At 41.3% G+C, this 21,873-nt stretch overlaps 1 protein-coding gene across 1 annotated transcript in view; it reads right to left on the bottom strand.

Annotated features, from left to right (window-relative positions):
- The window catches only part of ADAMTS17 (ADAM metallopeptidase with thrombospondin type 1 motif 17), a 192,426-nt gene that overhangs the window by 100,874 nt on the left and 69,679 nt on the right, over positions 1 to 21,873 (bottom strand). Inside the window, exon 8 of the mRNA XM_040602291.1 lies at positions 16,162 to 16,267. Within this exon, the coding sequence (XP_040458225.1) occupies positions 16,162 to 16,267 (106 nt within the window). The remainder of the gene's footprint in view (positions 1 to 16,161; positions 16,268 to 21,873) is intronic.

Genomic DNA, 21,873 nt, shown 5'->3' with positions numbered 1-21,873 from the left:
AGCAATCAGAACTGGGTAAGGATGCCAGAATTACACTCTGGGCCTGAGCTGGCCAGTTTCTTGTGTAACCCTTTTTAGCATTTTTTGCTAAATTATGCAATTAACAGCCATTTGTTTTCCCACAGCAATGCTAAATAAATGCACTTGCTTTGTTTGTTTCAGTCATTAGTGGAGCTTCTCCCCTAGACAGTTAATGCAACTAAACTGCTCTGTTTACCCTTGGTGCGTTTTCCAGTGTTTCCTGTTATTCTTTAAAAGCCCGAGCCAAAGTGCACCAAAGCCTGTGGAAAGGCTCCTACTGCCTTCAGTGCAGTGTGCATTGCACCTCCAAGTTCTCAAGGTCATGTACACAAATCTTCATAGAACCACTGATGATTCTCAATAGGTTTCCTATTAAAAGCCCCAAATCCAAGTTAAAGGATAGTGCCAAGAGCTGAGGGAAACTGATTTAGGAGATGCTTTAAATTTTTTCAATAGCTGCAACTTTGCGGCTGGTAATAGACCACTTGAGAAATCCTCAGAATTATTATCACCCACTCCCGCTCTGATGAGGAGAGATTATGAAGTAGGGGCAAGAGGCAAGTTTGATAGAAAATACCATCAGCAGTAAAAGAAGAGCTTTTCTTCAGAAAAAGGCAGAAAGAGGGTAGCAAGTGTAAGAAAGAGTTATGAAGAAGGAAAGCCTGAAAAAAACACACCCAGAAGTGGAAACACCATGAGCTGCTACAATCCCTCCATTTCAAATAAACCCTTCAGCCGGCTGTTATTAGGAGTTTCTCCATAACATCCCTGTGAAAGCCAAACCATTCCATTTGTCTGCAAATAATTCAGGGTGAGTCAGATGCTGGTTTACTTTAGAAACAAGTGACAGTGAGGACTAGCAATGCTACCCAAGGCAACCTGGCTGTCACCCCAGCTGCCTATTAAACTTCTGCATGACACACAATTGATTGCTCTCCACACAACTGGCACTAGCCTCAAAGACACCATTTCTCCAAAGGACAGTGAGGCTGTCCAGCTACCAAGAAGGAAATGATGACAGTGGTCTGTCTCTCACTTCTACAGAGAAGGACATCAAAGGGAGACCCTTTCTCTTCCTGAAGAACCAACCCACAAATGGCTGCAACTGTGGAAGCTCAGCAAGACTTTAAAAAGGATGAGCTCCTTTAGGGCCACTTGCCTGCAGAACAATGTGGACTCAAAGAACTGAGCAAAGGGCACTACAGTAATGTCACAAAAACAGAGGGGGACAGGAGAAGGTAGCAGTATCTCTTGCTCCAAGTGTAAAGCTCAGTGGGGCCACTAAGGTTTTTACATTCCTGACTGATCTTTGTTTGCTGGAAAACATGTTTTTTCTACCTGTGTTTGTAACAGATGCCTTAGCTTGCAGCTGTTCTCTAAAAGGCTTTGTTTCTGCAAGGCAACAGTGAATTGCTAAGAGCTATACACAGTACCAGGAATTGCATTTTCACAGAAGTATATGAAAACAGTCATTCCTTGTGACCTAGCTTGCCATGACTCACCCAGAGGTAATCTAGTATGAACTGCAAAGCCAGGATTTAGCACAAGATCTCTTTCTAAACCCCACTGGAGAAATATAAATGCAAAGAGATGGCGGACTGGGCAACATCCTTGCGTAGAGTGAGAGGGAAGGAAGAAGGGGAGCTGTAATTTATCTGCTCTGGCACTTCAGTGTGGGCAGGATGACAGTGCCCCATGGAAAGCCTGCTATTTAGACATGCTGTGGGCACAAATGTCATCTGTTTATCCATATGAAGGACATAACTGAAGGACAAAATTTCTCCCCCTTCCCACTTCCTATTGGGTCTCAATGAATGGTTGAGAAAGGAATCCTGTCTCTATAGTTCATCCAATCTCAATCACAGAGGAAGATGCTGGTGTGGAAGGAGGTTATACAGGGTGCATGGCTGACAGCTGAGAACATTAAACATGGCCATAAAACTCAAATCACTATAGGTCACTAAGCAGAGAACATACATCAACAGTTCTCAGCAGCTACTGACTTGGGCTGGATTTGAACCAGCAACTTAGAATCGGGAGACAGTATATCACACAATCAAGCCTGTGAGCCGTCCAGTCCCAAATCGAGTTCAATGTTAGGAATTTTTATTAACATTTGAAATTGAAGCTGCATCACTGGAAAGATGCCTACTTCTGAACTGGTTCAACATGTTTAACATTTCAATATAAAATGCTGATATCTTGCAAGTTACGAGGTTTCCAACTAGTTGAGAATAAAGGCATAACGGAGGCAGAAGTTAAATGGGGTTGCTCATTAGAGCTGGAAATTTAATAGGAGCTGCAGTGCAAAATGAGGACAGTAAGTTTAAGAGTGATTTAGGAAGGTGATGCATTTGCAAAGCAACCGAAGAGAGGCAGAGACAGCCAGAAGGGTCGGAAGGCAGTCCAAGTGAGGCTTGGATGGAGGGCAAACTAACAAATGCTGAGGAAACACTGAGGTGAGCTGAGCTGGGGAGGAGGCAACGAAACAGCTTGCGTAACATTCTTACAAAAACAATGGTCACTAAGACTGTTCGCTTAATGGAAAACAGGCTTTTTCACCTTGCGCTTTTCAAACATGTAAATGCAGTTGCTTAAATATAACTTGACTCTTTCAGAAGCTGTCAGGAGGTACTTTGGGAAGCTGTGATGAAGACAGGGAGAAGACCCTATTTAAAGCATTTGAAGAAATAAAAGATGGTCATTGTGTACATAACATTATCCAGAACAGGGGTGTTCAGCATGGGTGCGAAGTATTGTTGTTTTTTTTTATCAGGAGAGATGACATTTAAAGGGAGCCATGACTACTGGACTCTTGTTTTCATAACCAAGTCTATGTCACTCTCCAATAATGAAGTAACCAGATATTTTATATGGTTATCTACTCATCAAACAGCCACGAAGTCAACAACAGCGAGTGAGAACACATGAACGCCTATGGTGAATAACAGTGTGGAAAGCTGTGGTTTATTCAGCTGCATGACAGATCCAGCTCTTTATGATATGGTTTTCATTTAAAAAGAATTAGTTCTTTTGCCGTGGAATCTGGAAGGAAGCAAGTATGAGTCTGTGCCGCAAGGGACAGATAGCACACGTGAGAGACTGGCATGGCGGGAATAGGCAGTGTGGCCTTTTACTCACTCAAACATTTCGTCTAAAAGTTTGCTGCTCGCGTGATCCTAGATACCTGTAACAGAGCTGGCTAAACCCCACTGACATCACAGAATCATAGACTCTTTTAGGTTGGAAAAGACCTTTAAGATCATTGAGTCCAACTGTTTAACCCAGCACTGCCAAGTCCACCATTAAACCATGTCCTTAAACACCGCATCTACACATCTTTTAAATACCTCCAGGGACAGTGACTCAACTGCCTCCCTGAGCAGCCTGTTCCAATGCTTGACAACGCTTTCGGTGAAGAATTTTTTCCTAATATCCAATTTAAATCTCCCCTGGCGCAACTTGAAGTCATTTCCTCTTTTTTCTATTGCTTGTTACTTGGGAGAAGAGACCAACACTAACCTCACTACAACCTCCTTTCAGGTACTGTGACAGTCCTTTTATATGACTTGATCAAAGCTAGGCCAAGGCCATGAAGAGCAGGGTGAATCATCTTACGATCTTCTCCCCAGCAATGATATCACATGCTCACACTATTGACTACTTTTTCCAGCAGACATTTCCTCATGCGATTCTCTTTCCCAAATCCTTGCCTCTTTTGCAGAGTGGCTGATTCACAGCAGAGCAGGCATTGCTTGACACATTGCAAGATATTTAGTAAGATGAAAGAAGCCAGGTGCGATGCAACCAAACATGATGGTCTGTCTCCACTGTATCTAATTTGTAGGATGTGGTCCCAGGATAGCAACCTTTTCTGGAAACAGCTTCAGTGTTTCTGGTAAGAATCAGCAGGTCCTGAGACTGCAAGGGGGGTGGTGTACCTTGTGGCAGAAAAAGGAGTGCTCCACCAAATACAAAGTCCTAGAAAAATCTAAACATGATCAATATATGTACAAATAAACTTTGCAGAAACTCTGCAATGAAGAGGTAGCATTACCTCAGGAAAACACCCTTCCTCCTTCTGATCTTAATGCTCACACCTTTCCAAGTCCCATGTAGTATCTGATGCAAATATTTAAACATGAGAGCTGTCAACCCCTAGCTCCAGCAATACACATTCAGATTCAGAAAGGACTGGGATTACACAGCATAGTGTAAACTATTCAGTACCAACTCAGCACCGGCGGGGTCCTGTCCTGTTTAGAATCCTGTCTAACTAAGTTACAACGCTCAGTTATCAGGGATGAGTGTGTAATGGCTGCAACAGCCCACCCCCCCACTGCACAAGGACTCAAAAGTGGCCACAGCAGTCCACTCATTGTGCTGATGCAGCAGGGGCTCACCTGAGCCTACACGTGCAATGGAGATTTGGGAAAGGCTCATGCAATGAAACCAGTCACATGACTACTGCCCAACATCACATGGGAATGACTGTCCAGGACTAAAAATGCTCTTTCTCTGTCCTCACACCCTCCCAAAGGATCAGGAGCTCAGCACAGTTATGCTTATGGTAACAATTTCACTATCTTTCGTGATCAGAGCACACAATGGCTTCCATTCCAGCCTTTGTTTTTTTGGCTCTGTGGGCCTCAACATCACACAAATGTAGATTCCTGGCCCCTTCGCATCCCTAGAGCACTACCCTATCTCCACATCATCCAACCAGATGCTCAGCACTTCTAAACCCTTTCACATGCTTTGATACATGCCAGCAACAACGCAGAGACAACAGGTTTCTGACACAGCAGTATTGGTAAGAGCGAAGGCTTGCTTTAATAGTCCAATCCCTGTGGAAAAGGTGAACACAGATATATCAAAAACCACTCATTGTAAAACATGCATCAGTGACCCTTTACAGGGAATCACTTCTCTCAAGCTATCAATGAAGAGACACTGGCTGCCTGTCATGGTCACAGCTGAGCTGTGACCCTAAAGCAAGAATAAAGTTACCTGAGGGCCAAAGGGTAACATCTCCACAAAAATGTATGCACTAAGCTGTCTCCTTGCCCTCCAGAAGATTTCATCCACTTCTTGGACATAAAAAATGCTCTCTCTTGCTTCAGTCTGGTTTCAGAAAACAGAGAATTGTTGCGGAAGGTGCACAATGACTATGAATGAAACAGTGGTGGGCAGAGAAAAGACTGCTCATTTCTTTTTTCTGGTGAGTAGAGGCTGCTGTGCTCCATCTGTAGTCCTTGTGTGCAGAAAGCACCCTGGTGCATCACAGAAGTAACACGCTGAAGGGTAACAAGCTGTTTGCTTTCAGCACTGCCTGAAGTGGATGGGAACAAGACCTCAGGAAATGTGACATGCATTTCCTGAGAAGATGAAAAGGGAATATAAATTGTAGGGTAGAAAAAAGACAAAACCCTGGGATAGCTGGGTGGGATTTCCCACCCACTAGGGAAGAGACACAAAAGCTCAGTAAGAACGGCTGACAGGTCTGTCACTCAAAGTCTTAGCAACCTAAGGAGAAGCTCTTGCATGCAATCACTTGAGTGCACTTTTCCAAAACTCCTGTGAAACCAGTGAAAGCCTCCAGTCAACTACATTAATGACTGAGCATCAAACCTGAATGAAGAGATGCAAGACGAGACACCCTTAAAAGAAATGCAAGGAGAAGCGAGAGATGACGGAGCATGTTTGCCAAATATGTGCAACCCAAGTAACCACAACTGTCCCACACTCTACCCCATCAGGAAGCCACCCACTTTCAAGCACTGGGGGAAGCAGGGCAGCCTGGGGAATGCACTGTAGGAGTCAGGAATGCTGGCTGCCTTCCCCAGGCTGGAAGATGAATTTTCCATTCCTGGAGGTGATAATGAGGAGATGACCAACATCAAAAGACAAAAAAGGTGTGAAGTAACTGTAATATATATAAATTCTTCCAGCATCAAGCCTTCTGACGTCTCCAGACAAGCCAGTGGATATACGCTTTATGGTTTCCAGAGGACCAGAAGTCCTTTTCACAGAAATGTTTTTCAGCCTCTTTTATTCTTCTTTCATGGTCTATGTTGCCAATCACTGTGGGTTGCAGACACAGTGCAAGAAGAAATCCAACCTATGTGACCCTCTTACAATGATTGATGGGTGACTGTAGTGGACAGTAACAAACCTGCGTGGTCTCTTTTGCTTGGAAAAATAAAAAAACCCACAATCTGTCTAGAAAAAAGTTGCACAGGAGATGCATGATCCAGTTCTATTAGTTGCAGATATAATCTAGCAATGGATCAATCTGCAGTAGTTCAGCTGAAGACATATGCTTCAGCTGAAGATGTTTGCTATAAGGACATGGCATTTTCAGTGGTATCCTTGTCACAGCCACTTCCATCACTCAGGAGTGCTCTTCATCCTTACGGAAACTTTGTTTCCCATAATGCTCCTCCTACATACCAGCTCCCTAAACTCTTGGGATTTTTTATAATGTTGCAGCTGGGAAAATAATTCATAATACCAGAACCATCTGGCCTTGGCTGTTCATAAATGATTTTAAAAGCTGAGCACACTATCTCACTTAGTCTCACTCATTTGATCAGCAGGGAGAGACTTGATATCAAACAGGAACGTTGCAAATTATGGCTTGGTATCAAAACAATTTGGAAATGATATGTTCAGACCAATACTGAAGTGAAATTCTTTGGGTAGTGGGTGTGCCTGGCTGCCTACAAACCTCAAGGCTAATGAAGCCAAGTTTGCTTTCATATTGTCTAAGAATGCCACATGAAGAAAGTAAAAAGCAACTTGAAAAGAGACTCTTTCTTTGAATAACTTTGGCTTGAAATGTGAATGTGAAGACAAATTACAGAGAAATTACAAAGAAAAGCAATCTGCAATTTTATCAAAATTTGTCCACTGATGACCATGGTGCCTCGTGATGAGTACTAGGGAAGAGTTATGCCCTCTTGGACTAAATCTATCCCATGTTACATTGCAAAAAGCTTTACTTGAGATAAAGGAGGCACTAGACAGGAAAGAATTCACCCATTGAAAGGTGCTAGCGGTTGTGTTTTCCAGAGGAAGAAAGGAAGCTGTGCTTTTCTTTTGAAGGAAAAATACTTTTCCTTAACATAAAGACTACCTAAACTAAGAAGCAAACTGTTTCTAGGGAGCATTTCTTTATCCTGTCTAGTTTTACGGTGTATAATTAAAATTTATATTGAAAACACTAGATTAGAAACCTGCCACTTCATTAGCTATCTCCAGAGTGATGCCAGCAAACAGCAGGGTGGTAGGAAGGGAGCCCAGCTGGTGGCAGGTGGAAGAGACAGGCAGGCTTTGGACTGACCGGCACGTGACAGCAGCTGCCAGAGGGCAGACATCAGTAATTTCTGAAAGGTCAAACTGTCCTATATGGGGATAAGATCTGGTATACAAAATGAGTGTCTCAGTGCACTTATTTTTAAGGCTTAACACCCTAAGCTAATTAGAGCCCAGTAGAAAGGAAACTTTTCAAGCAAGTGAGAATATAGCATTATGATCAGACTCCTTTTGCTTTGATTTGTTTTACCTAAACGTGAACAAAAGCAGAAAACTAAGAATACTGTAGGATATTCTTCTCTTTTTTGGAAACTGGGGTTCAAGTAAAGACATAGATGACAAAACTCCCTGCTGGTTGGATCCCACCATGGAAAGAAGCCCAGCATCTGATGTAGGGAGGATTTTGCAAATGGGAAGGGATCTATAAGAACAAAGAAGACCTGTTTATTTAGTTTGTCTAGTAAACTTTTTGCTGAATTTTATTCCCCACACACCTGCTGGCCAAAAAGCAGCCAACAACCTTGTTCCACTACAGTGCAGCCTTCCACTGACATAACAGTAAAGGGAACCACATTTCTAGAGGCAACAACTTTTCCACTGGCGTTGCTGCTGCTGAGTTAGTACCAAAAGCTTTTCCAAGTGACAGTCTGGGATTTATCACCTTCCCCAGCTCTGCAGTCATTTTCACCTGGAACCTGCTGAACTCAGCAGGCCAGGCAGACAGCATGGCAGACTATTGGAACCCAACTGCTAATGGAAAAGTAAATATTTCGGCTAGATTGCTGCCCTTGTATTAAAGCAAATGATTATTTGGTAAATGGCTCTTGCAAACCTAACGTTTCCTGTGTTGGTGTGTACTGTAGAGGTTGCACAATGGGGACTTTTACTGTCCCTGTGTTTTGGGTCACTGGGTGCACAAGGCTGTTGCCAGCAAAGCCAATGAAGTATGAAACCAGAACCCTTGTAGCAAGAAGCATACGCAAGATTTGCCAAATCATTATGGTTCAGCTATTTAACATGGCCTTGGCTTACTCAGCAGAATAAGTCTTCAAAAAGAAAGACATGGCTGGCAAAGCCACAAAGCTATTGATTAAACGAAAATTGTGTTGTCTGGGAGTTTCTAAATGATTGTCATTTGCCTGCTTGGTGCAGTTTTATTATGTTAACTAAAGCTGTACAAGATGGTCAAAAACAAAGAAATTAGAGAGACTGCAAGAGAATGTTGCTTCACTAGGGATTACACAGACATCCTTCACAAAGCATAGAGTAAAACCATAGAAACCCTTGCCCAGAACCACACTAATGCTTGCCACAATAGTCCAGAAAGCAATGGGAGGTAGACATTCCCACGCCCAGTTCCAATGTAGTCACACTCCAATACTGTAAATAAACTATCTAACTTGAAAGATACAAGGCTGAGAAAGAGGGAAAGTACCCCACCGCCATGCTACGATTAGCAGGTTCAGTAACTGTAACAGTAACCTGTAAATATCTTGCAGTTTTACATAAAACTAAAAAACCCATCTGAAAAAACAGGCCTATTATCCAAAGTCTGGCACATGATACTACTCAAACCTCTCCATTTTTCCTTCCCAATCTTCTTTACGTCTGTGTGATTTTCCCCTATGTGATATCCTACTGTCATTGCAAAACCAACTTGCCCAGACAAGATTAATACAACAGCAATGTTTTACTTCTGGGATTCGAATTAACTTGCTCAGGTATCATGTACTGTATTATGTTGGGCAAACAAACCTTTTGTTCAGTGGTGCTCCATCACTACCTCTTCCTCAGGCCAAACCATCCATGCTTGCAGTCTACACTGATTTTTCTTATTTACATATGTTTAGATCTATATCTGCCTTTGATTTCTGCTTCCTTTTGACTAACTTAGGACACAGTTTTCAGAAAGCTATTATCAAGCTAATAATATCAAGCTACTTCGGTACTTTTTCTTTTTTGGTCTAAAACAGATCCTTCAGTGTATTACCAAAAGTGGAAGAAGCATGTCCTGAAACTTTAGGCTATACCTAGTTCTCTCTCAAAACCAGAATATGATATTAAATAACTGCTTTGACTAGATCATACTGATTTTGATGTACCAGGATATGATATTAAATAACTGCTTTGACTAGATCATACTGATTTTGATGTATATATGACATTGCTGCATTATGTCCTTTTGGAGTTGTACAGACAAGGGCAACTTAACTGTGAAAATGTGCTTGCAATTATCGGTGGAAGAAGAATGAAACCTGGAGGAGGGGAACAAGAAAAGGGAGCCTGGGAACAGAGAGAGACATTCCACAACAGATTTACAACACAAATGGCAGAAAATAAAATTAGCAACTCCAGGGTGGGTACGGACTGTTGCCAGCATTTTTGGCCAGCCTCAGGGTATGTCTACATGGCAGTCAGTCATTCCCAGTAATCCTGAGACTGCAATACACTGGAAAAGTGACATGCTCCTGTGAGATTTAAAATGGACAGTGCTGGCAGTAGTAGAATATAGCTGCGGCAGTAACTGCCTGTATCAAACTACCCAGATACTCAGCAAGTCTTGGTGCAGCAACACAGTGACTACTAGCTGAGCTTGCTAGAGTAAAGCTTGCATGGAATTGCCTCTGGCTCCAGTCCTCCTCGAGATCCAACTGACCTTGATTCTCAACCCCTCCGAATGCAGACATGGGAGTTCCAACACATTGTCTTTTGCAGCATGGTCAAAAAAGCCACACAGAATTTTTACAAAAGCATGGAGGGAACTGTGCCATAGCTCTCCACCACAAGATAGAATCTACATCCAAACTGCCAGCAGTGCCACTGGAGAGGTTTATCCAGTCACAAGACAGATCCTGTCAGTCACAGGCTGCACCCTGAGCCATCACATAGCTGGATACTACCCTACAGGCCCACAAGATGGGCACCTCTTTGCAAGGTCTCTCTCTAGTAAAACATCCATGCACAGGAGTGAATAAGATGTGTGTGAGCATGTGTTAAGTTAGGATCTTTAACTACATAATGAAATATCACCTTGTTTATAGAAGTTTAGCCTCATTTGAGGGACAGAGGGATTAGAGTTAAAATTGAAATTGAAGCTGTCCAGATAACCCTGAAACTAAGACTTTGGTGCTTCTACATGTTTGATTCTGCAGCTTTAGTAAAGTTGGTTTTAATGCTTTTGGGAGGTAAGAAGTAATCTGGGAATTGCTTCCGGGCCATTAATTGGTGTACTTTTGCAATAGCAATGAAGAAAAATGTTTCACAGAAATCAGATCCTGCCTGGTAAAGGTGGGACTAACTCTTGCCTCTGCTACACTTCAAACAGCAGTTGCAAGGTCTGCCTTCTTTTCTTGAACGATCTTGCTGTCAGCACCTTAACACTCACCTACTGGTTGCTTTGCTTACACTTCCGAAAACCAGCTCTTCACAAATGCTGTAAAGAAATCCTTGTATTTGCCATCACTAAAATGCAGATGGTCAAAAGAGCAACACTGAACAGAAGAAGCAGCACAGGTGGGAGCTTTTTTGAAAAATAGGGTTAATGTTTAAAGTCAGCCAGCATAGAAACTACACTCAGCTGCCTACATTGGTAGAGCCATGCATTCAAGGCTAGACTATGGTGAGCTGCTCTAAAAAAGAGAGGGTTGGTTTTTTTTTTAAAAAAAAAACCAGCTTCTTAGCTCCCACATCCTGCACCTAAATGTTATAATCCCAGGATAAAATGAGAGAATTTGTAGCAAAGGTCCCTCCATTTTTATATCATTTCCAGAACCACTCCTCTTGCAGACCACTATGATTCCACTGCAATCACAAAACAGACTGCTTAAGGAAAAAAAAGTTTTACATTAGCACAGTGGGCACTCTGCAGCACTACCTGAATGCTCAGATCTGGGTCCCATTTACTACTGTGGTCCTCTGCTTCCATGTGAAACTTTTCATTTTTAAAATGCATTCTGACCAAATCTTTATACATTGCAGGGTGCAGGAGAAAGGGGACTGTTAATTTCCTGTCTGGTTCTTAGGAATTAAGCTTATATGCCTGCACCACGCTGACCTACCTGGCATTGCCAGTGTAAGTTGTCACTTACTTAAGGGCATTATTCTGTACCTTTTGGATCTGCTCAAGACACATTCCCCTCCAGCCTGCAATATTTTCATTTTGCCTTACAACTGTTTGCATGACAGACTCTCTTTGCTGGGTGCTGCACTAGACAGATCAGGGAGGTAAGTTTATTCACACATCTATTAGCATAAATATCAGGCCACAAAGGCAACATCTAGAGAGTGCTTTTCCTTTACCTGCAATACCACTATTGCTTGAGACACACCACAAAGGCCATATTTAATTATGCAGCAAATAATTATGTACTCTAAAGTAATTTTAAGAAGCTACATTTATCAATACTTAACATCTAAAGCAAATAATCATACTGGACAGAAACCTGCCAGTTTTAAACTCTTCTCTTGTCTGATTCCAAATCTAGAGCTGTTTGGTTTGTGCACTACAGGCTTTTTACCTTTGGACTCATTTTTGTCCTCATCTGTTTCAGCTTCAAGTTTGAGGCCTTGCGGTTTCAGACTGTTGGCAAGGGACTGCATTTTGCTTATTGTCGGTTGATTTTGATTCACTTTCTTAAGGGCATCTGACACAGCGTGGCTTCTAGCCATACCACCTCCGGCTATTCTCTCACCAACTAGGCAGTGCCAGGTTCCGCTAGCTCATGAATGGGAATCTTCCCTCCTCACCCAAGTCTGCCCCCCATTCCACAACAGGAAAGCCAAGGCTGTTGAAAGAAACAGGAATGGCAACAAAGCTGGCATTGTTGTCCTGAAAAACTACTGGCAACAGCCCACTCACTTCATTGAGGGGATAACGGATATAAGGATGAATCCCAGCTTTTGTTTAAAAAAATTATTTGCCTTTTTCTTTGGAGAATTACTTGAAAATTGTAACAATGTCACTGCTGTAGGCAAAAAGAGAACCAGGGGAGGGGAAAGTAGCGCTATTTTTCTAGTAAGTCACAGTTGTTCAGGGTAGTCTTTGGGGTATGAATCTCAGCTCAAGTTCTCACTGGTGCAGTTCATGGAGGAGGAGGGAAATCACCATTCAGGATCCCATTGACAACAGCAGGGCATTTTCAAGCTCTTACTGATGGAGTTGCCCTGCCAGTTGAGGAAACATGAGAGTAAGAAAGTGTTCAGCATATTAAGCTGTTTATAATATGAAGACCTTGGACTTATACTTTTTAAGACTTCGGGGATCGCTGTGATCTCTGTGTCTTTCCTTTTGTGTAGATCAGAACACAGTACTCCACCCAGCAATCCTTGGATGAAAACCAAATAACTGTGGTTACATTAAAGTGTGTTATTTTGAAAGACATCTACTATTGATCATGCTAAACGAAGGAACAAGACTTGCTGAGGGTCCTGTCGTGTGGTAAGAAGTTTATGATTTGCAGCCCCATCACACATTTAGTTGTCTCTACCCTGCCTGTTACTTTTTTGTAACAGCAAAATTCTTCTCTTGGACTCTCTGAAGGAAAAATTGTGTCTAAATACAAATGGATGCTCCCTTTGTGTCCATGGACCAAAATTATTGCTCCAGATTTGAAGATATAAATACAACAAACACTAAAAAGTTATATCACTCACCCCATCCTCAAGCAACAACGACTCTATAGGTGAACGCTGAAGATGAACTCTAACCTCACCCTATAAGGTGCGGTTAAGCCTCACCCTAACAGACCTATTTAATGATGTCTCCATGTTTTCACAGTGCAGCTGTTTGTAATAATGTTTTTTTGCAGTCAGTCCAAATGACATTAGTGGCAGATTAGGAATCTGACACATCAATTAGTAATCCATTCACTTTTTCCAAAGTCTACATCAGAAAGTATCTGTGAATGCCAAATTGGGCTTGTGAACTCCACTGACATTTGTTAGTCTTAGGGCAATAAGTAACAAATCTCAGCTTTTCTACACTCATAAAGGAAATCAGCCTTCAATAAAGCTCACAATTATGGCTCTCCAAAATGTATATTTTTGCCAATATGGATGTGAGATCTGATTGGATTTTTTTTTTTCATTAAGAAACTTGCACTTAGTTTTCCTCAGTTCTCACTTTTGAACCTGAAGCTCATGTGAGCTTCTTTGTCTGTCTCTGCAATGCGTTTCCTTTTTCACTTAAAAACTATAGTTTGTAGGTAAAGTCTGCAAACAATCCTGTTTGCAGAAGACATGCTGAAACAGGACTGCTCAGAGCATCCTGTTGCAGTTCAAAAACAGGAGAATAAGGAGAGGCCTGATACCTATTAAGGTCAACGAAAAGGCTCCTGTTGACTTCAAGGCCAGAAGGGCACCAGCAAATTGACCAGATTTTGAAATAAGTAACAAGACCACTGGTGGATGACAGTATAGGGGGATGTTTTTGATGCTCAGGTTGGGTGGTGACAGAGTTGGCATTTTCCCCCCTCTGTTTGTATTTGGCATGCTAGGGTTTGATTATGCATGCTTATGGCTGGGCTTAAACAAGGGAAGAGGGGGCAGAAGGGCTGGAGGGCTTGCTCCAGTGTGTGATAGAGAATTGCAACTCATTGTCAAACAAGCTAACCTGGAACGTGTCCCCAGAACACCTGTGGCAGCAGAATCCTGCCAACAGCTTCTCTAACTTAACCCAGCTGGCTGCTTCAGTTGGAGCCTTCCTGGTTCATCTGTCTTCTGAAAGCTACGTTCCCCAGACCCAGACACTTTAGGTCCCTAGGCTGGCTCTTACAGACCCTCCACACCTCTCCAGTACCCAAGTACTCTTCCCAGTCTCTTTTGCCTGAGCCTGTTCTAGTCTCTCTGCTCTCAGTAAAATGGCTCATGAGGCAGCTTCGTTAGAAAATGCAGTCTCCTTTGCCTTTTGTCCTCCTTCAACTGTAATTATCATTTAAGCTCTCCATCTCTCCCCACAACAGGATCTAAGACTCTCCTGAAGCAGAAGATTCCCTGCACAATAGCACACCCACTGTCCAAGTCCTCCAAGGTAATGAACCCAAGCCATGCTTTGTTAACTCCTTTAGACATCTCATACCCAACTCTCAAAATAGGTTACCAAGATAGAGGCAAGGAAAGAAAACCAGAAAAGAAAGGACATTATGGTCTTACCACCAAAACTGCACTCCGAAAAGAAAATGGAGTTTGCTATTTTCGGCACAGATGGAGAGCTGTATCCCAAAGCATTACATCCCCTATTTATGTTGCAGATTTTTTGCAAGACATTATTACAAGGAAGCTTGACAGCTCTGCTGAGAAACTTGGCAAACACGAAGGCAGACAAGTCTCACTCTTTTACACAGCTGGATTTTCTGTAGCTCAAGTATTTTTCCCTCTTGCTCTTGGCCCATCCAAAGATGAGTGCTGAATTCCCCTTAACATTACCCTCAGGTTAATTTGTTATTAAGTTTAGGCTCAGTTTAACATCTTGGCATGCAATTTAAATAAAACCAAAACCAAATGTCCTTCATTTCTGTTGAAACCACCCTCGGTTTGGCTCAGCTGCCTTTGGTGTCACTGGAGGGTGAACAGGAGATATATTTTCATCTTGTCATTTTTGGTAGCAATCTAAATATCCTCCATGCAACTTTGAAATATATTGCCATAAAATAATTATTTGTCATGGAATGAGATTGGCCAGAATCTGAACACAACATACTGGCTCTGACTTAGCTGTCAAATACTTGTTACTGTAGGAAAGGAAGACACAGCAGACACATAAAGTGTAGGATTCCAGAGGGTGCAGACAAAACTTATGCACAACTTCTTACTAAAGGAACAATGGTGGGATTTCCCACCTTCCATCCAAGAGTCCAAAGGAAGGAGTACTGAAAATCCCATAGGTACAGCCCTTGCCCCTGTATATATTTGTCCCTGCTCTAGTTCTATACCTTACACAGTCTAACTGTGACGCAGTGCAAGCAGAGTGATGTCAATGGAAAGGGAAAAAGCTCATAAACATTATGAGTAAGTGGATATTACGCTTCGCCTGGAAAGCAGTGGACCTGGATGTTGACCTTTGCATTAACTCATTAACTGCACTAAGATGATGCAGGTGATTCCTCCAGTCAATTTTGTTTTCCTCAGTCCGCGGGATATTTACAGGGGGCTTTAAAAAAGTTTTCAAAGTCACCTGCAGAAAGTACTCTGTAATCTTATTCTGCAAATTTCTGTCTGACTAGGAATTATATCGTTCTTTGCTTTTTTCCCTGTAGTGTTCAAAGTGTGTTAGTTAGCTTGATTGAGCAGATCAATCAAGGTATATAATTTCTTTCTGTTCATCAAATAATACTGTTTAAGTGCATTTCCAAAACACTGATGATTACAATTTCAGCCACAGTAGATTACTTCACATGCAGAGATGAAACCATTACCAAAGTATTTAACTATTAAAATCCTTGGCATAGACATGTGAACTTCAGTGAGAATTTAGCAAGTGTAAAGATTTTGAAGCTGATGTCGTTTACGTGGACCTGTTCTACAATATAAACAAAAGCAGAATTTGTCTCTTAACTACTTTCATCAATCATTGAAGAGAATGAGGACTCTTTGTGCTACTCAAAATCAAAACATAGAGTGGAAAATAAGGGAAGATCAAATAGAAAGATTTATGTGTGCTGAAATAAGTGTTTACATAAGTCTCCTAAAAATTAAGTTTTTATCTATCTGCTAGATTTATGAAATCGTAACAAACATGCCACACTAGTAATTTCACTTGTATGGCTTTAAAGAAAAGTATGCTACAGTGGCATAAGTAAAGAAAGAAACAGAAGGACAAGTTCTTACTTGTGCCCAAGTTCATGTGCAATTGTAAATGCCAGATTGAGACCGTTGTCTTCAGCAAGAACGCACTTTCTCTTGGCACTGCAGACCCCTCCCAGGTAAGCAATTCCTGCAACAGAAACACAGAATGTTCCCATCAGAATCAGTGAAACAGCCCATTCATTCAAAATGTACCACAGTAACTCAACCAGAATGATAAAAAAATGCACCCCGTGTGAAAAATGTTAGAGCAGATAGCACACAAAATCACGTGAGTATTTTGTTCATTATCCTATTGAAAAATCAGTCTAGAATTTTGTCAGACAGGGAACAAGTTAAGCACACTCACCGTCACTGCTTTCATTAGAAAATATATTTCACTGACTCAAAAATTCATCTAAGCTTGTCTATTAATGCCCTTTACAACAATGTTGGAAGATGCAGTGAAGTAGCCTTAACAAGCATTTAAAAGCAGTTCTCCCAGTTTTCAGTATAAAATTTTCTCTCCTTGGGGAGAAGGAATAAAACAGTAAAAGCAGAGACCTTCTTAAAGGATCTTATGTTTTCCCTTATTTTCATACTTAAAGAAAGCAAGAGTGGCAGAGTCAGAAAAGCTGGCAAAGGCAAACTCCTGATGGTGAGTCACAAAGCCGATGTAGGTAGCAGAACTCTTCTATGACTTAGTGGAATTTAGGATTTGATCCCATGGATGATTACACGGTACTCTCTAGGCCTGTTTGTGTGGGCACCACAAATGATTGTAGGCTGAAGTAAAAAAAGAATTCAGAAGTTATGGCATGAAACTTCCGCTATGGAAAAACAATAGCCTTCATACGCCCTTCCTGTGTTCAGACTGTCCCCTGCAGAAAGTACCGCTGTACTCGGAAACATTCTGATGGCGTCACAGGCCATGCACAGAACAATTCGCTGATGAGATTTTGTTTCATCTGCCATCTACAAACCACAGTTAAGCCATTGGGAGTTATGCACAAAGGTTAAAGACAGAGCCTAAGGATGTCTCTATTTACACAAGTCCTTCACTGTCAAAAAGCACCTCTCAAAAGCCACACAAACAGTTCAAATGTGCATACAAAACAAGATTTCCAGATAGCATGCAGTAACCTAAATGCCAAGTTCATCCTGCCACTTCATACATCCTTCTGCCATGCTGGAAGAAGAGGAGTTATAAAGACCTTCCAGAAATGCCTTTCAACTTTTTCACAGCAGATATATTTGTTTATATTTAGCAGGAAACAAGAAATCTATTTCCTTGTTGCAATACTGGACTTGTAGAGGGGTAGCTAAGATCTAGCTATCTTTAATGAGTAGACCACAATCATGCAATGGAGATATGATCTCCTGGGGCGGGTTTTTTTTCTGTCCCATCTGTCAAAGTTGACAAAGCTGTGTTTATGAGAATGCAAATGTAAAACTTCAAATCTGGAAAAAGTCCAGTTCTGTTCTTATGGGTTTTGATAACAATTTGGATACGGATATTGTTGCCAGGAGATTCTGGATGGAATGAAGGGATGGGCAATAGCCTTCTAATTCAGCACTAGCAGTAGAATGAAGGCAGTGCAGAAATCAGACACTAACACTTGCTTACTTTGAAAGCGCTGACTGTGGAAGACCAGATTCACATCACATGCAAAGTACGAAAACAAGATTTAATCTTTTTAAATCAATGACCATAGGAGGCTGGATTTCAGCACTCTTCTTAAACTGACTTGTTTTTTACTTGCAGAATAGTCCTAAGGATGTCAAGGAACTGCTCAGGAAGCACTATGTTACTTCGAGAAAGATTTTTTGAGATTGCAACCTCAGTCCACACACCTGATAGCCTAATACATGGGTCATGGGACAAGAAGAAATGGCCTCAAGTTGCACCAGGGGAGGTTTAGATTGAGTATTAGGAAAAATTTCTTCAACAAAGGGGTCAAGAATTGGAACAGGCTGCCCAGGGAAGTGGCTGAGTCACCATCCCCGGAGGTATTTAAAAGATGCATAGATGTGGTACTTAGGGCCGTGGTTTAGTGGTGGACTTGGCAGCGCTAGGTTAAAAGGTTGGACTTGATGGTCTTACAGGTCTTTTCCAAGACTCTATTTCCAACTGGTTCTATGATTCCACAGAACAGAATCTCAACTATAGGCATCTGCAGTGTGTCTTGGGCTATGAATATGCCTTCTGTTTCTTTTAAAGACCACAAAACATTTCTGGTTGATTTCTGAAAGGGAAGTTGATATTTTTCCTGATTTATATCTGCTACTGTGCACCCTTATGGTGACTTGCAAATAATACCCTCACCAATAATAGTCTTTTGCTTCCAACCCTACTTGGCATCAGCAATTTCTGGGAATACTGTTGGCAGGAGGAAAAAACTGTTTAGGAAAATGTTAGTTTATTGTAAAACCAATAGCAGAAGGTCTGAGATTAAGAGGAAATTCCAGATTTTGGTTAAAGGGAAGCAAAAATTTAATATTTGAGTCACAGAAGCTGAAGATGAAAAGGAACAATTAAGGGACTTAGCCAACCCCCTGCTTCTTTAGATTTCTGCCTTTTTGACTTCTTAAATCCTCTCCCAGCATGCACACATGAAACAGGGTACTTGGGAGGAAGGATGTTTCATGCCAAATTGCTAATGCAGTCCATAGCTGCCTCTCAGCTGGAAGATACTGTGTTGTCACAGGAGACAAAGTTGTGATGCCCCATCCATCAACTGCCGGTAATCCTGATCGCCAGCTGTGAGAGAGGAAAACTAGTGAGGGTTGTCGCATTCACCTTCACTCCCTAGCATGCCCAGCCCAGGTTCTTCCCATAGTGGTGTCCTATAAGTCACTCCTGGAGATCTTTCTGCCTTTTGGGGATGAGGAAAACATAGCTCTATAACAAACTGACCCAACTCAGCTGAAATACACTTCTACAGGATACAGAGGGATATTCTGGTTACCTTTCAGCAGTTTTAGGTACAGCTAACTGCAATGACCAGAGCAGGATTCTTACTGAAAGTGTTTAATTCCTCTTACTAAACCTGATTATTCCTTCTTTATCTTCCATTCAATCAGTGCCAAGATGTATGTCAGTGTATCTGACACATGAGGTTTTAACTAAGAAGCAACAAAACAGTCACTTGGTGGTCAATCAGGCAAACCAGTTTGGCTTGAAATGATTCATGCCAATATCCTTCCGATAAATTCATAAAATTAGTCCAAGTCAATGTTTGCTGTCAGTTGGAGATGGAAAGGAGCAATATTTCCATGTTTGGGTGATGTAGTGTAGCAAAATAGTTTAGTTCTGTCAATATATTAAGAGTGGTTAAATATCAATGTCAAGTACATTACCTCAAAAGGTAATTGTTCTGAAGTCTTTGTTTAGTGGTTCTAAGCCCCACTGAAACTGACTGGCAATAACACTGTGCTCTGCTAAAAGCCTCATTATTCAAAGGTGAGAAACCAACGATTAAGGACTTGTATATCCATCCGTGGCTGAAAAAGAAGTGACTGTGGCTCAGTTGCAGACTCTTAGTCACCATATTTTTATTAGTTATTTTCAATGCTTAATGTGAATCCTGTGTGGCCATTTTATATTTACAATGAGCAATTTACAAATGTAGACATCTAAAATTAGTATATTATTACAGTTATTGATTATCTGTTGCAGTGGAGCGCAGGGATCTGGCAACATAGGAACAGAAGCGGACAGGCAGGGAAACACAATCCTAGAAGAGCAGACAGCAGAAAACTTTGCAGTACATGAAATTAACTCAGTAAGAAGTTCAGCTCATGAACTGCTGAGTGCCTGTTAGTAAAAGTCATTCTAGAACAGCACGCCAGTTATAACAAATTGTTATAACATTTTAAGCCTGAAAAAGCTTTCTTCAGAAATGTTTTTGAAATATATATTTTCTATCAAACTATTTCCTAAGACTATAATTTTCTTTTGGACTAATACACCTTACTATTAATTCTTTCCTTAGAACATAAATAGCAAATACACTATTGCACTGCAAACATAACAGAGTTCTTTAGTAAATATATCTAAACCATTAAGATAAATGCAACTTTTCTGTAACCCAATACAATGATCCATATATTTGATATGCAGAGAAAAAATACGCCTTTAACCAACACTGATAGTAGAACCAATGCCTTGGTAGCTGCATTAATATGATTTATTTTCATCATTGGGATGAATGGAAACTGCTGTTTGCCTCTTAAAATTCCAGATTTTTATCTGACCCTTTCAAGTCTGCAGAACTAGGACAGAAATTTCATTAATTCAGACATGATTGCGAAAATTCTGGCAGGTTGTGGTTCTACCAGGCGGGAATAACATAAAAGGAACTTCTCTTATTTGGTAATTTTGCTTCTGGCCCTGTCTGGGAGACAGGTGTGTGAAAATGAAAAATAGGGAAGAAAGCTGAACTGTTGGTTGGTTGGGTTTTTTGTTTGAGGGGGGTGGTGAGTGGTTTTTTTTCTAAAAAAACCAACCCACACTTCTCCTGTGTTCATGCAAATATACACAGACAGTGGCCTTCTTCAGGGAAAAAAAGACCGTATCTTTGCAGATGCAATACTGACAGCAATCAGCACAAATCAATTTTTAATATCAAAAAAATTCAAGCAGGAGTATCAGCAGTAGAGGGAAAGGAAAGCTAATTACTATTTTTACTATTACCCAGTGTGAGGGTTTTTTCCTTTCTCTCATGAGAAATTGCATAATTATGGTCCATAACTTCTGTGCTTGGGTTTGAATGTGTAGAGCTATCTGCACTTCCACAGCAAACCTTAGGACTCAGGCAACTGTGTAAACTCAGATTTATCCAAAATGTTGTCATACATAAACAGTTTGCAGCTGTTGGCCTTTCTGCCAGCTAATGAGCCCTCTACTAGCAATATCTCTAAGGGGAACGATTACATTTATCCTACCAGCTCAGCTAGGCATTAGGATATTACATACTTGCCACAGTGGTAGCCAAAGCTGGAAGAAGACAAGTTCTGGTGCCTGGGTTCACATTTCAGTCTATTAGAAACACCCAGGACCTCCTTCTGACAACTGCAGAATATTCACTCAGCAAGTGGTTTGCCCAGGTACTCCAGCTTTCAACTCTCTACTGTCTCGTTTTCATTGCACTCCTAATACTTTAATCTCTTCTTTTGCCAGCCACCTCTGGATAAAGAACTTCTACTTGATTAAAACTTGGCTAGCTTTCCTCTTCTCACTGTATTTGCTTTGGGAAGGGAGCCAAACTCAAAGTCCTGAAGTCTCCTTGGCACAAATGGAGACTCACTGCATATCCACATGCACAGAGCAAACCTCCCATTCCCCACCATTACTAGTTTGGTGTTGAGCTGATGTTCTTCTCATCCTCCCATGATTTTCAATTTGTGCAGCTCACACATTGCCATCAATTACACTCCTGCAGCCTCTCTTAACATCCTACATAAGTAAACTCAGGAAACCCTAGAAGTGATTCATGCTCTGCCTTTCCATTCAACGGCAATGATATGTTTGACAGAGATGCCCTGCCTGTATTTACACATAAATCAGTCACCAAGGGAATCTTTCAGTGCTTATGATACTTAAAAATGAAAAATACTTTTCCTTTCTATAAAGCCTACATATAAAAAGTTCCAAAATGTAAAAACATTAAAGAAGTACCCACTAAACTGCCTCCAAGATAGCTCATAACACAATCCCTGTTCTACAGCTGAATAAATAGAGGTCCCAAGAAGTCA

Source organism: Falco naumanni, chromosome 7, assembly GCF_017639655.2.
Source record: "Falco naumanni isolate bFalNau1 chromosome 7, bFalNau1.pat, whole genome shotgun sequence".
In the NCBI taxonomy this organism is placed as follows: Eukaryota; Metazoa; Chordata; class Aves; order Falconiformes; family Falconidae; genus Falco; species Falco naumanni.
Note: the sequence above shows the minus strand (reverse complement) of the source record. Positions and strands in the feature narration are given on the sequence as shown.